Here is an 18,826-nt window from a genome sequence, read left to right on the forward strand (position 1 = left end):
TATTGGTCATGAGTCGAGACCACACAGTTGGGATAACTTGTTTGTCCAGAAGAAGAACAACAAAGGTCAAATATTCACTTTTAAAATATTAATCAAAGGGTTATCAAATTCGCCGCAGTTGCTATGGAATCAAAGGCTGCGTGCTACGTGGTGTGGACGTACTATTAAATCTTGCCAGCTGTGCATTCCATTACAATATTTGAGGTTGCGGCTGCAAATTGTATAATGTATACTGACATTCGCATAAGCAAGCATGTACACATCTCTTTAGTGCAAATAATAGTTGAAACAGAGTAGTGATATTCAAAAGTTCTTTGTATTTGTGGTGTGGGGAAAAAGCATGTTGGTTTGGCAAATGCGGGGAAATTGTAGAAAATAATTATACTGCAGGCTGCAATCATCTGTAAAATCATATGACATGGATATCATGGAAAAGCACTTGCATGGCGATGTACACACCGTGTAGGATTACAGGAAGCTGTGTTTGGAAGATGTGCACAGCCGTACTGTTAATACAAAGTCAAGATAGTAGTGTGTACTATACAAATATGGTCAGCAGGCAGAAGGCAACACCTCAGCCTCAGGATGAGTTGAGGCTCCACGGGCTAGCAGGCTCCTGATCTGCAGAAGCCTGTCGGTACAAGCTTGGTGGCTCCTTGCTCTTCAGGTCGCTCGGGAACGGGGACTTCCGCGGTGTGCTTGATTGCGAGCTGCTAACTTTGACCAGCGACCTTGCCCGGTCATGCAGTCCCCACAGTGCTGAGTGCATTTCGGCCACTGAGGGACGACGGTACATGTCAAACTCAATGAAGCGCTGCTGTAGGGTCTGCAGATCAGCGGCTAGCGCCTGAAGAGACTCCAGTGCGTACTCGGGCGGATAGTAGAGTCTGGAGATGTCCAGTCGCGGTATGCCCGCCATACTGTAGCCACGCTGGTCTAGCTCTACAAGCACAGCACAGAGCACACAAACCCGCGAACGCACGCACGCATGCACAACAAACTCGGTCATATATACTACTCAAAATGGAGTGGGAATTAAAAGTTCCACAGCGAGAAGAGGAGGAACTCCCATTGCAACTCAACACGTCACACTCTGCACGATCATCAGGGATGGGCCGGGGGAGGAGGGAGAAATCAGAGTTGCAGCGGAATTTCCCACTCTCCTTGCTGTGTGCCTGAGCTGTCTTGGGATGTAGGGCAAGACTATCAGAGCAGTGACATACTAAACTGCTTATGAACTACAAATTAAAGCAGTATTGTCAACAAAGAGCGTACATTAGGTACCCACACACATGCAATCCCACCTCTTCCATCTCTATTTCTCTGTGCTAAAAATGGGATATCTAATCCCTGAGATCAACTAATATCTACATGTATCCTCCAAATACAATATCTAGGTACATATAGATACTTTGTGTAGGAAGCGACTGCAGTCAGCTGGAAGCCGGATTTGGTCGATTTCATTGGCGTCGATCCACCGCACAGAATATTATAAAAAGGATGCATCATGGAGCCTACAACATATGGCGCCAATAACAGTTCTCTACAAGTGACAACACTGCGGAGCAAAGACCCCAAGGGAGAGAGACAGAGACAAACGGACAGACACGTGGACACAAAAGCATATTGAAAGAGGGAGGGAGAGGAAGGATGCATTGACACCCTACCACGTGCAATACTGCGCCCAGCGACTTACTCTTGAACGGTGATACATCGTGCAGCATCTCAAAGATCATGACTCCCAATTCAAACACAGGCTGCTTGCTGTAGTCACAGTAGGCATCAGTACCGTCGTACTCTGCATAACAACACAGCACCACATGACTCAGCATGTATAGCTGTCCTTGTATTCACGCCTGCACGTACATAGCTACATGGATAGAGTTTAGCTATGCACATTGAGAATGTAACATGTTAAAAGAGCGGGGAGGGAGGGGAGGGGGGGGGGGAGTGGGGATGACAGACGAGCAAGCAGCCAGACATTGAGTAGACCATGTACAGACATCACAGTAGAAGATGAGCATTAGAACATACTACCAGTGGTGGACGTAGAGCGTGGACGCAACACAACCCAAGGCTGATAACAGAATGACTGCGAAATGCTTCTCAGTCCATGGCTAACCTCTCTCCTCCTCCCCCCCCCCCCCCCCCCCGTAAAAAGGAAAATCATAGAAAAGTGGCATATCACGGCGAGACTTACCAGCATTCAACACTTCTGGTGCCAGGTGAGCAGGATTTCCTCCTTTCGGCATGTTTGGGAACATCTTCATCTTCATGCTTGCATCGTCCAGCCGCACAGCACAGCCAAAGTCGCACACCTAAAAAAAACAGTACCAGTATCGTCGGGAACAGTTTGCTCTCCGCCAACAAATTCGCTTGAAATCTCCTCCACGACCATGCCGAAATTGTGAATCAAGCCTCAAAGTGGTGATGAAAATGCTTCACTGAAGACCAGAAGATATGGGAGATATTGTATGTGAGCAAGAAACTTCAGGCAAAGCGTGCTCACTTCATCAGAAAACCATCAGCCCATTCATGGAGATGGCAATACTCAAGCTCCTCTGCTGCATTCACAACCTGTTGTCCACTGTTCTATCCAGCACAAAGATAGAGTACTGTGTGTTGCATGAGGCACAGGTTATTTCCATCTATCAGGCTATATGCCATCAAGATGAAAGATGATTCAGCCTACCAGGTACCACTACAGTCAGACCTCGCTTATCCGGTCCTCTTTTATCCGGATCCCTCGCCATCCGGAAGAACATCGTTGGTTACCGATTTACAGCATATACCATGCATACATACAGTATGTGTGTTCGATTATCCGGTTCCCTCGCCTATCCGGACATTTTTGTGGAAAACGGATGCGTGCGGTTAGGCGAGGTCTGACTGTACTAATAGTTTGACCACATCACGTAACAGAGTGTATTCACATAACAAAGTGTATTCACATAACAGAGTGTATTCACATAACAGAGTGTATTCATTATCATGGCATAGTAAGTTACAGGTCACTTCCATTCACCGGCATAAGGGCACATACCTTGATTTGACCCCTATCTGTGACAAGTATGTTGTTGAGCTTCATGTCGCGGTGTACCACATTGTTGATGGCAAGGAAGTGCAGCGCATCGGCAACCTGATATGCCCAGTCAATCATGTCCATCACCTGTGTACAATGCAAGCAATCCACACATGATTCTAAGCAGGCTAGACATGGCTTTGTGTGCTATTGTGAAATGCAGTGACATGGGGAAATCCCGGCAATCTCCACACAGAGCAAGCCGTGTGCGCAAAGGCTGACCTCGAGCAGATAGGTATGAGATTTCGTGATTTGTTTGTGTTCTAGAGTAGGAGAAGCTATCTATGCAGACGTCACCAGTGGACATCTTGGAGCAATCAACAGAGTGCGACAGCATACAAGTGACAAGACGAATACCGAGGCTCATATCCACTACAACGTACGATATGGAAGCACATTTGATATTCACTGGTTTGAGGGAAAGACATTAAACGGGAAAAGTCTGAAGAAAAAATTGACTGTTACCACCACATTCGATCAAACACACAACGACTTTGACAATGGAAACACATGGCACATTCCCGTTACCTATATGCACATCACCGCTGTCTTTCGCGGATTATTCACAGAACCTTCTGACGACCCGGCTCAATCTTACCAACATAATTACAATGGTACAGTCCATTTCAAAACTATAGACGCGTACCTAGGCAAAAACCGTTATGCCAGCATCTATACCACATAAAATCTGTGATCACTTTGTGCATAATTTTTTCCAAATTGGGCGTCTGTTATCCAATCGTTTAGAAACTATATGAGAGTAATTGTGGAGCGGTCCTGAGCAATATTCCGAAAACTATTCTCAAAAAGTTCCAGCCAAATTTGAAATATTTCGAAAACCCTACGCGTCTATAGTTTTGAAATGCACTGTAGAGATCCTCAATCCTGAATTGATGATAGTGACTTGGGCAATATTTGAGGAAATGTTGGTTGCTCCGCTTTACGTGGGAGTTCCTAATTTCCCAGTCAAATGTCAAGTCAAGTAAACAGGGAAAGAGTGACTGTCCACGTAGGGAATAACCAGAAATTCCTTCAGTCAGTATACCACTTGGGTTCATCACAGCACTTACTGTGATGCGATTGCTGACTCTCTTTTCCAGACACACAGCCTCCAGGTTCAGTGGAACATACTCCAGGACAATGAACAGCGACATGCTGCGCGCCCGCTCCCGAACCTGTAGCAGGAAAGTCAACATGGTCATCGCAGAAGCATTATGTCTCAGCGAGGCATTGATGTGCATGCTGCAATATTCCAGGATGTATGGGCATAACCAAAACTGCTCAATAACAAACTGGTCCGCCATCCGTACCGCGGTACCAAAACAGGAAGAAATAATGGGATTTCCCAGAGCAACAACCCCCTATTACTCACCTCCGGAGGGAGATCAGGTAGGTTCTTGCCAATTCGGTCGAAGAAGAACGCACACAGACGAATGACGTTCGGGTGTGGAGGAAGCATTGCGAGAAGTTCATACTCATTCTGAAACTCTCGCCGTATCTAAGTATATATAAGGCCAAGTCGGATATGGAAGAAGTAGAACACATCATGCCATATATCTCAAGATAGTTTTAAAAGAACTGGTGTAATAGAAAAATGTCTCATTTTCTTCATGCAAGTATTTTCACAATCAATATTCATTAGTTCGAGGTATCACAAAAATCAATATTGAGACTTTTTGCTTTCGTTTTCACAGTGTCCGTCTAGAAAAGTGATCATTGCGGATGTTCTCTACCTGGAGACCAAACTGATTATTGACTAATCAGTTTGGGAAGAAATTATTGGCTACGATCATAAAGTACGCACGCCATTGATACATGACCCACTCATTTACACCCTGTTTTCGTTATCAGAATGTCAGTCTGTCCAACCTTGCCATCATTCCAAATCAGTCTGTCCAACCTTGCCATCATTCCAAATCAGGACACCCACAGTATAACTGTATACAAGGGAAGCCAAACCAGGCGTACATTCAGCTAAGACCCTGACACAAATGCATGTGCACACACACACACACACACGTGCACGCGCACACACACACACAAACAAACACACACACATGCACATACTCACGCACGCGTGCACACACACACACACAAACACACTGACCTGGGTCATGGTCTCCATCTGGAAGATGTTGAACATCACCTTCACTGCAAACAGCTTGGCCGGGTTGGGCAGGCGAGCCTTCTTGCAGCGTACAAGGTACACAGCACCTTCACAGCCGTGCGCCACCATCTTGACAATGTCATAGTCAGCAATCTGCATAGAAATGGGATGTAATTCGTGCATTGGAACGTTCACTCAATGTCACTAGTACTTATAGCTGGCAACTAAAATCACAGCAGTGATTGCGTTTCAAACATCACAATTAAGAGAATGTCTTGTGTTGCATCGTGGTATAACTAGCCCGGCATGCTTGCTGCTTCATATTCAGACATTCACAGAAGAGCAGTGACATTCACAGAGTAACAGTGACACACACAGAGTAGCAGTGACACACACAGAGTATCAGTGGCACACACAGAGTAGCAGTGGCACACACAGAGTAGCAGTGACACACACAGAGCAGCAGTGGCACACACAGAGTAGCAGTGGCACACACAGAGTAGCAGTGGCACACACAGAGTAGCAGTGACATTCACAGAGTAGCAGTGGCACACACAGAGTAGCAGTGACACACACAGAGTAGCAGTGACATTCACAGAGTAGCAGTGGCACACACAGAGTAGCAGTGACATTCACAGAGTAGCAGTGACACACACAGAGTAGCAGCAAGAGTCCATAACCCAAGAGTATGCAACTGTGATTATGAGTGCATGCGTGGCACGCTGCCTTCATTACGTAACTTGCCTTCATCACGCTCTGAAAGCATGCATTCAAACTCTCAATTTCTCGCACGAGCCCATCCGTTTTTGCTCGATTCGTTCCAGTACCTACACAATCTCTGAATTCTGGCGCGTGAACTCCAGTTCCGTACGAAAGTTCATTTCAAACTAGAACCTCAGTAGAGGGAAAGTGCGGTGTTTGATTTTCCGCAGTGCGCGGACTGCAGCTGAATGATGTAATGAAGGCAGCGCGCCGCGCGGTTGGCCCATAGAAAAGAGATCACAGTTGCATACTCTTGGGTTATGGACTCTTGGTAGCAGTGACACACACCGTCACTACCGTGACAAGGCATCACTTGGGAGGTCGAGGCTCGCACGCTTCTTGCACGATCTATTAGCATTCTCAGTGCAACGAGCCACAGACAGCATCGCAGAACGCAAACATAACCAACTGGTGTTATGCTCAGTTGGCCACGAATGGCACACCCTAGGAGCCATGTGCGCCTCCTCGCGGACTGCAGTAGAGGCAAGAGTGATCACGTGAACTTTTTACCAATTGTTGTTGCACACATTGTTAATGGTATTCCAAGCTAGCAGCACAAGCAGCACAAGCTGCATAAGCAGCACAATCCTGGATGAGCCTCGTGCTTGTGCTTACCTTCGAAGTGAAGAGCACATAGACCTCTTGGCGATCTTTCTGTGCATCCAGTGCCATGCTGCGATAATATTCAGCACGCTGCCTGTCTGAGAGTGCCTCACAGGACACAGGGTCTAGTGGAAGATGCATCATACTGTCACCGGGAGTAGCCCGCAGCTGCAATGCACAACACCAGCCGGCCAAAGGAAGACCCACAGCCGCAATTAGGCAACCCAGTCAAATGATAGTGAAAGCAGACATACTGAATTGGTGCACACATGCCCACACTATAGTAAAATGGAAATTCAGGTAAGCACGTACGTCGATTGAAGTCGGGGGTAGCGAGTCACGTGGCAGTCATACGCAATCAGCATAGTTGATCATGCAAAGTGCATATGATTTGTCACATGGCCAGGGAAGAAGTCGTGTGGCCACGGTGTATGCTTCTAGGAAAACTAGCAACCTCCACATCTACCCTGCACTACTGGATCAAGCAGTGCAAGGCTACATTCAGAGTCTTACCGAGCTTTGTCTTAGAGATGGTGACCTATCAGGCGCAGCACCAGATGAACCATTGCCATTGGGGACCTTGCCAAACTCCTGCTCTAGATCCTTTACCTAGGAGCATGATGAAGACAGGGCAAACTCAACATCATAGCCAAGACACACACACACACCAGATGCCATTACACATGCCTAGCACCAAAAGTACAAACACAACGGCGGGAGTGTACAACTGAAGTCTAAGGCGTCTACATCGGCAGAACTTCACATCGCATGACAAATGGGTAGGCACTATTCGCACCATGTGCATGAGAACTACATGGTTGTATGCAACCCTGATTTGGGTATACCGTATTTTTCGGAGTATAGTGCGCACCTTTGTATAACGTGCACCCCCCCCCCCCCCCAATCTTCATTGGGGGTGCGCACTTCAATCTTCATTGAAGTACATGCATTTCATATTCGGAGCATAGTGCGCACCTGCGATTTAGAGCCTAAAATAGCACATCTAAAGTGCACACTACACTCCGGAAAATACAGTAACTTTCTGCTGGGCACTTTGCACTGTTTACCGGGCCAGCTTACTAGTCTGTGCCTCCAGGAAATCGTGATTCCACGGATGCAACAAATTTCGCGATTTTGGCCACAAGCCATTTCCCGCAGTTTGTTGTTTTCTGCACTTTTTTATGAGCGTTAGCATGCTAACGCGAGTTAGCAGCCAGCCCAGCGAGCTGGTCCAACCTGCACGCATGCGCGAGTCACGTGGGCACGCGCCCTTCAAAATCCTGTACAATGTCTCTTGCATGTCATTGCTGTTTGGACTTTCGAGCGTGCAACTTGCGGAACATGTGTTCCCAAACAATTTCCTTCCCACCCTCCCACCCACTAGCTCAACTCATGTTTCTGGCGCACACATGACGGTATCTGTATAGTCCATGAGAATATATGCTCTCAACTGGTTATGCATCTCTATATATTTAGCATTTGGCGGCTCTACTCAGAGTCATTGGCGGCTCCATGCGGAGGCATTGGCGGCTCCATGCGGAGTCATTCGGTGGCTCCATGCGGAGTAATTGGCGGCTCCATGCGGAGTCATTCGCCGGCTCCATGCGCTGTCATTTGCCGGCTCCATGCGGAGTCATTTGCCGGCTCCATGCGGAGTCATTTGCCGGCTCCATGCGGAGTCATTTGCCGGCTCCATGCAGAGTCATTCGCCGGCTCCATGCGGAGTCATTTGCCGGCTCCATGCGGAGTCATTCGCCTGCTCCAAGCGGAGTCATTTGCTGGCTCAGCTGCGAGTCATTCGCCTGCTCCAAGCGGAGTCATTTGCTGGCTCAGCTGCGAGCCATCTAGCGGCTCCAAGCAGAGCCATCATACCAGTTGCTCGAATCGGCACTCCCAGCTTAATGCAAAACTCGGTTGCTCTGTTGTGAGGTGGGGGGATGCTAACTACATTTTTCTGCACTTTTCATGCAGTGTACAGTGCTTTCCATGATCCTGTACGTACAGTGCATTTCAAAACTATAGACGCGTAGGGTTTTTGAAATATTTCAAATTGGGCTGGAACGTTTTGAGAATAGTTTTCGGAATATTGCTCAGGATCGCTCCACAATTACTCTCATTATAGTTTCTAAAGGGTTGGATAACAGACGCCCAATTTGGAAAAAAATATGCACAAAGTGATCACAGATTTTATGTGGTATAGATGCTAGCATAACGGTTTTTGCCTAGGTACGCATCTATAGTTTTGAAATGGACTGTAGGTTATTTGCACAGGACGCAAATAGCGATTCTAAGGATTGAACAAATTTCGTGATTTGGCCCAAATCCGCAATTTTCTGCCAATAATTCCGCGAGTTCCTGGTACCGCATCTTTCCGCACTTTTCACTGCATTTTTTGTTGTTTCTACCGCAACTTCTTGCGCAAGTTTTCGAGTATTTTTCCGCAAATTCCCGCAGAGACAGACTAGTCACCTATTGAAGCACGTCATGTGATGTGAAACTCTGCCGCCGCCGTATCATAGGTTAGACAGAGTACAGGCAGTGGGACATTGTTGGGGTTAGGGACTCCTGGTGACACGATTAGTCAATGACTTTCTTTCCATGTCCTATGCTGACATACATGAGATCAAGAAAATCCGGAACCACCCCCCGGCAGGTCTACATAGGTCAGTCTCATGGCTAGTTTGATTTACGTGACTGCTCAGCATTCATGCAAGGCCCTCAGTGATACAGCAGGCAATCAGTTCACTATGTGCGCATCACAAGACGCAACATGGACTAGTACCTGAGCAACAAGACTCTCCACCAGTCCTTTCTGAACATCCAGGTCCTGCCGCATCCGCTCCTTCTCCATGGCAGCTTCTTTGGTGTGTCGCTGGTGTTCTGATGTCTGCAGCTTAGCCTGCTCGAGTTGGAGAATGAGGCTGTTGATCTTAAGATCATTCGTTTCTTCACCAGCGGCCACCTTGCCATCAGGCTGGCTAGCACGGACGTGTCGAAGATCACCTTCCAGTGTGTTGCAGCGGCTACTGAGTGATTGGTTTTCCATCCGGGCCTGAGCCTCGCGAGCCTGACTGAGTCTCAGCTCCTGCTTTAAGCTTTCGATGTCAACCTTGGAGCGATCGCTCTCATGCATGAGCTGCTGGACCTGGGAGTGGAGGCTGCGTATCTCATTGTTCTTCTGATCCACGTCGACCCAGCTTGATGTTAGCTTGCTGGACAAATCAGAGACCTCCAAATCGAGCTGCTTGATGCGGTGATTTGCCGTTGCTAATCGGTCATCTCGCTCGTTCAGCTGGCCACGTACATCTTGATGCCTTAGCTGAAGGTCGTCATACACCTTCTTGAGCTGTGCGGCGGAGGTGAAGGACTGCACGTCATAGTCAGATAACTGTCCTCCACGAGACTGATCCCCACCGCCACTGCCACCACCATGGCCATAGTCGCTACCGATTGCAGTACTCTGGTAACCAGATGAGTTCATGGGCCCGGACACGTTTCTCATGTGTCCGGAACTGTTGTGCGGTCCCGAGTGTGATGACGAGTGGTTACCTGAACTATTCCTCGAGTCAGGACGCTGCTGCTGACTGTGCGGCGGCATTGACGTTGACTGCTGAGCATCTATTACACCAGACCGCTGGCGATACACCGGTGCAGAGCCACTGGGAACCACAGGATGGTGGCCTGAGCCGCCAACGTCAGGGTCCATTGGCGATGAAGTAGACCCCGGTGGGAGCTGATGATGACCATAGGTGCCCGGAGAAAATTTCGAAGAGCTAACGGCAGCTGCAGGCTCCCGCGGATAGCTCGGCCGACCGATATCATGTTCAAAGCGGCCAGCATTTCCCCCCGCTCCTGTCCTAGACCATAATCCTAGATCCAGGTCTGTTGTAGAGTGAGCATGTTGCCGTCGACTGGTGTCAGAATAGATAACAGGAGTGCCACGCTGGTCATGAATTGCCGTGCTGGACCGATTTAAGACTGGAGCATCATGGGTTCGCTGCAGGCTAACCGGATGAGGAGCAGTGTGGGTTGAGCCGTGCACTGTCGGTGGGTTTCGCCAGCGACTTGAGGAACCTCCGTACAAGGAGTTACCACCTCCAGCTCCACTTGTGGAGTCAAAACTTGCCCCTGGTGATCATGAACACACACACACACACACACACACACACACACACACACACACACACACACACACACACACACACACACACACACACACATTTATATGTAGTACGGAAACATCACTACTAGACTGAGCTCGCTTAATGTTCGGTTAACGTAGGAGTTAACCGTTGTTAACAGTCACGTACCATTGCTTCGCTGTTGGCCTTTATAACGGGTTGCATGACCCTTCTTACGTGTGTGCACGATCTTGCTCTCTCTACATACTGCTGTGTATCATAGTTATCACATGCTCACGCTCTGCGTATGCGCAGATTTCCTGTGCGCACAACAGAGCTTGCTGTCTTTCCAGTTTCCTTGCCTGCAGTCAGCTTTCAAATTCTGACCCACCCTCTTCATCCCATTTCTTACTCTTACACTACACTCCTAATATTTTGCAACACACGGATGCGGGCACTCCTCCGTAACTGGCCTCTCGTACACTACTATTAAACTCGCATCGGTCATAAACCGCTCCTGCTCAATGCAGGCCGACCCACCAACTCGCATGGGTCACAAACCGCTCCTGCTCAGCGCAGGCCGACCCACTTGGTCATATACAGCTCCTGTCCTCGGTAGGCCGACCACACGATTCGTTAACGCGCACTCAATTGAGGCCAGCTACTCTGCCCGACATTCCCATACTTCCAAACTCACTCTCTTGTCTTTTGGTGTGTCGCGTCCTGCACGCGCGTGTGTCTACTCTATACTCTAGCATGGGGAGTAGAATGTTAACTGGGAGTTCAAGTTTCTCATGTGAATAGCCACAGCATCTCTAGTCAATGCCATGGCTCTGCAGAGGAATGTTTTATTCTCACTGCTACTAGTTGTTCCCAGTAGATGCGGCATGTATCTTACATTCCCACCAGGTGCCAAGCTATACACATACATACATATACTCACTATGGAGTATCATGTCACATAACGTAAGTCCTCATTACAAAATGATGGGAAGTGCAGAGAATTACCAAGACGTTCTACAGCATACACGCAAGTAAAGCAATCATGATTTACACAGATCAGTTCCACAGTTGCTCCCATCCAGGCAAGAAGCGTGCACCAAAAGGTAAGGCAAAGTAGCACTGAGATTGTCACGCTCCTACCTCTTGTCATGTTGAAGCGAGGGTTTGTCTCTCGGGTGAACAGATCTTTGCTACACAGAGCATCGGTGATGGATGCGGCTAGGCCCGAGATGGTCGACTGCACAGAACACACAAGAATGATAGATGAGATGCCTTTTTTACATCATCAACAAGCACTGTGCCCTACCAGGCTAGAGAGTGGTTTCACATCACTGATCAGTGTCATGCGCCTAAACTTGGCCAGAAAGTGTATATATAGCATGATTGCGGACAGTGAAACCAACATGGCCGACATCATGTGACCCATAGATGCAGTTGCCGCGTGGCGTTGGAACCAACATGGCTGTCCTGTACGGTCAGGTGATAGATGTGCAACAGCTCTATAGCCCACAAGGAGGAAAACTTCCTTCTGCCAGCGGAGAGGGCTCTACACAATAATGTGGAGCACTATTACACATAAAAGGCACAATGAAAGCTTACAGATGTGTCGCAACTCGGTTTCTTGAACAATGCAATCATCAGGCGACTTATAGCTAGTGGGTATTTGATTCAGTACAGAAAATATTGCCATGATGGCCGTGTGGATGGTCACTTGGGTGAGGGAGCTATTAGCGCAGAAAGTATAGATTGCAAGTGAATATAGAAGTGGAAGGTGTAAATTTGTAAACAGCAGCTAGGGTGTGAAGGTAATCCTTCAAAAGTGTTATTGGTGATGCGGAGGGCTCTAGGCTCGCACGGGTGTGCATATGTGTGTATTGGGGTGCACACCTGTGATTAAGTCACGGCTGCTTTGGGGCACACACCGCCACATGTTGAAGAACTGAAGCCTTTTGCACCCCAGTACACACATATGCACACAACACACACACACACACACACACACACACACACACACACACACACACACACACACACACACACACACACACATACACACACACACACACACACACACACACACACACACACACACACACACACACACACATACATACACACACACACACACACATACATACAATCATGTACATGCACATACTGTACACACTTACGTGCACTTGCAGAACAAACATACCGTGACATGATCTGAAGCGAGCACACCCACGTGAGCCTAGAGCCCTCCGTATCACCAATAACACTTAAACAGTTCTGAAGGATTACCTTCACACCCTAGCTGCTGTTTACAAATTCACACCTTCCACTTCTATATTCACTTGCAATCTATACTTTCTGCGCTAATAGCTCCCTCAACCAAGTGACCATCCACACGGCCATCATGGCAATATATTCTGTGCTGAATCAAATACCCACTAGCTATCACGAAACTATGCTTTATATTGGCCGAGTCCCACTGAGCATGTCCTAAGTCGCCTGATGATTGCATTGTGCAAGCAACTCTTGAGTTGCGATAAATCTGTAAACCTCCGTTGTGCCTTTTGTGTGTACATAGACACTACACTATACATTCCACATTCCACAGCTGCTGCTGCTGGTTGGTTTTCGGTGCTGTTTGGTTTTCACATGACAGCACACGGTGGTAACGGTCTAAGACGGCCACTACAGGACCCACCAACGCTGTCCCTATGTACCGGCTCAACATCTTGCTTCCAGTACACTTCCTCTTCTTCTTGTTTTCACACCATTTCTCACTGTTATAAATACTCGCAACAAGCCAACACACTCTTTCTATCGATCTCCAATATTCGATCTCCACATTGTAAAGCGTACTTGTTTTTTGTTCATCACCTTCTCCTCCCCCCCCCCCCCCCCCGATTTATAAACTTGATAGAGCATCACTATGGACTCCCCTTGGTCTACCCACTTTTCAAGATCAAGAAACTCAGTTTTACCTCAGCTGTCCAAGATTTTCGGTAGGTCAGCTCATAGAGCTCTGCATTGGCGGCTGAGTCTGCACTCGAAGCACCCGGGCACCAGAACCGAGGCGGGGTGTTCGGATTAGCATCAGGTTGAATGATTGCACGCACGACTTCCTCACGGCCTGCGGAGAAGACACGCACAAGCATGGAAAGTTGATAAACATGCCGAGGAGCATCAGGAAGAACCCATCGGCGTCCTATTATAAAACAATCATATCACAGAAATACATGCAGAACCGGTGTGTCCCGGTCCTGGTCCATCGCTGGTCACTTGCTCACTGACTTGGTGTGGACCAGGTCTCCCTCTCCCCCCCCCCCCCCCCCCCATCTCTCTCTCTCTCTCTCTCTCTCTCTCTCTCTCTCTTTCTTTCTCCCTTTCCCTGCGTGCATTGCACACGTTTCATACATTGCTAACCCATTTCTATCATACAAGTCCAGCATTTTTGCAAAGCCGTATGACCCCACTCCCCGACACTCGATCACCGCGCACTGTGCACGTCCAGCTGGATGTCGTGTGACAAACTGGGGAGATCTGGTCATCTCAAGCTCGGCATTCTAATTATGACGTATTTCACCATTTAGAAGGGTAAACCTGTAATGTATGCTTGGTGTATTCTGGCTTTGGTAAGGTATTGTTTGACTAGGCACAGAATGTTTGACCTTCATACTGTGCCAAATGTACTTGGTTTGAGACATGATCAGGAGTCGATTTGTTGTGCACTAAGGCCACACCAAGTAATTTCTATGTTTCGCGTCACCGCGCGCGTACCTTTTCGAATCGTTGACAAGAAAAAAAAGCACCCAGACGAGTCAATCGATGGCTGTTCTGGCGAAAATTCTCTAGCCAGTATTGCAGTTCAGAGGTTATCAGCTTCTCGATAATCCTGCACTCCAGGCGATGGTACGTAGAAGGTCCGAGCGATGAAAATTTCTATTTTTCCAAGCCGTAGATCTACACTCACCAAGCGAGCAGAGATTCCAGGTGTCAAGGACTCCGAGATTTTCCACGATTGTGATAGAGCGGAATTCCTCTCGCCTCATGCCAAAGTGCAGAAGGAGCCATCCATGAAATCGGTTACTGTATCGCTCAAGCCCAGTCTGCCAGCTGTCCTGCAGCGACTTGTTGTCGCTTTTGGATATAAGTGACAGTTTAGATTCTAAATTAATAGGAAGTGCTATTCTGTGTGCAACATGGCTCAGTTCACATCATGAGAATCGAGTTTTGTTTTTCCTCTGTTTTTGTTTTTTTTCCGCCCACCCGCGTGCCTTTTTCAGAAAATATCTGACGCGAAACATAGAATACTGCATAGCATGGAAATCAGTTGCTCACCTCCAAACAGAATACGAAATGTCCGCTCGATCGCAGGCCTGCCATCTTGCTGGACTGTATTGGCGGAAGAAAGTACACACGCATGCTTAGTAGGATGCTACTATACTGTCACAGGACAGTAGCAGGGTCAAGTAACTGTTAACACAATGTCACAGTTGTCTAGCTACTAGCTAGGGATCTGGTGACACTTGCAAAACAGAAAGCAGCTGCATCTATCCAGGAAGATCAGCCGTTTCCAGAACTCCAGCCACAACACATCACAGAGTGAGAGTGAGAGAGACCACTCATTCTTACTCCTAAAGAAGAAACTTACTTCTCCGAAACTGGTGAAGGTTTACTGCTTCCGCGAGCTACAAGGAATAAGACAAATTAGGATGTATAGGCCACACAATAAGCACAATGATCACAGAGAGAGAGAGAGAGAGAGAGAGAGAGAGAGAGAGAGAGAGAGAGAGAGAGAGAGAGAGAGAGAGAGAGAGAGAGAGAGAGAGAGGTTCTAGCCGGGGGGGGGGGGGGGTGTAGCAGCCCCCCCCCCCCCCCCACTCTGATCGTACACCACCCTACTTGTTTTTAGATGTTTGTGTTTTTTCAGTTCACACAGCGAAAATGCGGCCACAAATCGATCGTTCCGGGTGCTCGCTATTGCATTCTGTGTGACAAGACGATAGTGGAACATTGAAAAAACGGGCTGTTTGTTTCTCCGTGCCTACATTTTTTTCCCCGGCTAGAACCTTGCACTGGAATGCTAAGATACAATGCGGTGCTCTCGGGGCAGGGAAAGCAGGACCGGTGAAGGCAGTTCTTGATTGGTCTGGCCATACCACAAGCCAGTCATACTTTGTAAATGATACGGCGGGTGCACATGATATCCTCCTCCTCCTCGGTATTAAACACACGTTGGTGGCCAAAACGCTGGTCCAGTCATGCCCTGACCAGCCGGACCGGTTCTGCAGGGTCTGCGTAAGCCGTTGTCATAAACTCTCCACAATAACACTTTTCCTGCTCTCAACTCCCTCAAACTTATGAGCAACATTTATAGTGAAATCTAGGCAATAGTAGACACCCTTAGCAAACAACGTTATGTTGTAACGGTATTACCGTATTGGGGGAAAATACCGTGATTTGGGCTCGACCTTTAGCAGGATGCACGCTATTTTAGTACGCTGTTGCCACGAGAATAGCTTTTACTTCGCGCGGTACAACCATTTATGTCACCATATACACGATGCAAGGTGAAATGCGTAAGGACTATGCAATATTTGGCCAAAAAACGTACCATTGGTCACAACGATAAATCAGCCCCCATAACGTTTTTACGCTGCAGCTTCAACGCTATTTGGGTGATCAAGGTACGAGTACCGTAAAAAAATAGTGTTACCGTTGTTTGCTAAGGGTGTCTAATAAGGACGTTTAGCAACGCGAAAATTCGAACTTTTGGTGGTGGAGATATTTCGTGAAAATCTATTTCGAAAAAGGAAACCTTGCGAGGTTTAGCAATCCGAAATAACTTTTTCTCGCGAAGTTATTTGAATCCTATCGTACCGTACCATAAAGCAGCTCAGTCTCAAGCAGGGGTCTGTAAAATTACTACTCCCTGTAGTCAAATGCGTACCGAGAAAAGAGAAAGTTACTTTCGCAAATCATTGCAGTTTCGTGTCCAAGTTTTTGAAGTTTCGAGCTTTGTTTCTGTACTCATTCCCAGACTCGAATTTTCTTTCGAACTTTTCGCTTGCTAAACGTCCTTATTATTGGAAAGTGGTGGACATCGTGCAACTGCATTGTAAATAAAAGGGGGTTTGTCAACTGACAACCGCTCTATTTAGTTGCTATTCACTCTTTAGATGAGAATTCTTTTATTAATGATGTCGAAAAAGTATTGACGTTTCGGGCCAGTCACCCATTATTATTATTAAAAGCATGTTCGCGTAGGTGGCGGGGGTGCCACTTTCGCTTATGCCATTCAGGATTGATGTCTGAAGAGTAACACGATACAATGAAATGACAGAAGTGACGTCAACAAAAGCCGTTAGCAACAACACCAATATGACTAATGGAAAACTTCATCCAAAGTATAAAATAAAATAGAATATGCATACAACATTTCTGGTCAGTCCTGTTAGGTGGGGCGGGCTCCACGCCATGCCTGTCGGTCCGCTGCCATTGTGCGGACTGCGTCAACATCTAGCGGCTGGTGGAGGGTAAGTCCATGCCATGATAACAGTTCCGTCTGCAAGACCGTTGTCAGAACAATTTACAAGGAGCGAACCTGGCCTTTTATAACGAAAGCAAGCGAGAGCGTATGCATGTCCATATTATTGGAACACTGAGTAATATTCCAGGGTGCGACAGAGCTCTCGGCCATTGAAGAAAATGTAAAGAGCGCAGTGTAATGGTGTAGGTGACTCAACACTGAGTAAAGCAATTAATGTGAGAAGCCAACTCTCTCTCTATCTCTCTCATTTTCGCTCCAGGACAGGCATCACACCTAAACTGCAGGAGTTGGAACTTGAAATGTCCTCCTATGCAACGAATGAACGCTGCAAAAAAATGTATCACGTTTCTAACGAAATATTTATCCAATCAAACACTGACGCACTATCTAGAAACGTCGCAGCGCAACGCACTGAAATGGTATAACTATAAGTTCTAAGACAGTATTGATTCACAATTCGTCTCTTCTCGTCAGACCTGCGCCAATACTTGACCATGCTCAGTTTGGAATGACATTCCCAAACACCACGCACATGTCTCAATACACAATTCCACAATTCCCGGTATCCCCTCAAATCCACGCAAAGATCAAAACTCCATTCAGAAAACGTACCTGGCGCTCAATTTCTTGGTAATTTGAGGAAACATTTCCCCCACTGGTGGCCATCAGACGCTACTGTCGCGTCTCGCCTTAGCGATTTCCCGGCCAATTGATTTGTTTCTGCTCGAAACAAGAACCTTGCCCTGGGGTTGGCTGGAACTGTCTTCTTCGCACCTGGTACAGTGGTGACGGAGTCGTCAGGAAACCTACGAACGCACCAAGTAAGTAACTAGTTACCACTTCGCAGCAGCGCGAATTTATCTCTTCACGTATTCCTCTTTCGACTCGAGCGCTATCGCCCTACCTCGTACACTGCTTTTGAAATGAAAAGAAGTAGTTCTGTGCAACATGTTTCCCCCTGGCAGTGGCTGCGGGACTGCTGAGTGTTCAGTTGTCTTGATCTGAGATACAGTCATAGTCATTGTATGTGCGTGATACAGACCGTACTTTTACTTGTCCCACCACTAGAATAAAAAGGGAATATTTTCCCTCATTTCGCCAGTGCCATCATGCGCGGTCCATGATGCATCACAGTACAGACACATGCACAGGCGCCAGGCGCCGACATGTCGACTCGATCTACTACTACTACTACCGTACTGGCAATATAATGTTGCCGCAGTGAGGCCATGAAGCGTTACATTGGCACATGTTTGCCGCACGCAGGGCGTTACATGCAAAGTCGCACAGGAGCCGTTACACAGGTTTCTATATTGCCGCAGTCCTTTTTTTGCTATTGCCGCATCACTTTTTTGCTATTGCCGCATCATTTTTTTCCTTTTGCCGCATCATTTTTTCTTTTCATCCACATTGAAGGCACAGAAATTCAGTTGCTATCCGACTGTTACAAACCCGACGGCAAAGGGCGACAACGATATCAATGTCCGCAGATTGAGTCAATAGAAGACTGTATATTTTAATTAACTATCAGAGTGATCTGTTCACAAAAAGATCATCAAAAGGAAAGTGACATAGGGGAAGAGCGCTTCCTCCACAAACTACTTTTCACC

General features: G+C 47.4%; 1 protein-coding gene across 1 annotated transcript; it reads right to left on the bottom strand.

Annotated features, from left to right (window-relative positions):
• Window positions 1–73: 73 nt before the first annotated feature.
• Window positions 74–18,200, bottom strand: LOC135827931 (uncharacterized). The gene is made up of 15 exons (XM_065340369.1): window positions 17,829–18,200; window positions 15,318–15,354; window positions 15,005–15,058; window positions 13,648–13,796; window positions 11,819–11,915; window positions 9,337–10,682; window positions 7,068–7,163; window positions 6,567–6,722; window positions 5,190–5,342; window positions 4,455–4,580; window positions 4,153–4,257; window positions 3,044–3,169; window positions 2,201–2,318; window positions 1,697–1,798; window positions 74–942 (listed from the first exon to the last, which is right to left on the bottom strand). Exons 1-15 carry the CDS (start codon window positions 17,880–17,882, stop codon window positions 581–583), a joined length of 3,081 nt encoding a protein of 1,026 aa, XP_065196441.1. The 5' UTR covers window positions 17,883–18,200; the 3' UTR covers window positions 74–580.
• Window positions 18,201–18,826: the final 626 nt, after the last annotated feature.

The sequence above is a fragment of the Sycon ciliatum genome, chromosome 1 (genome assembly GCF_964019385.1).
Source record: "Sycon ciliatum chromosome 1, ocSycCili1.1, whole genome shotgun sequence".
In the NCBI taxonomy this organism is placed as follows: Eukaryota; Metazoa; Porifera; class Calcarea; order Leucosolenida; family Sycettidae; genus Sycon; species Sycon ciliatum.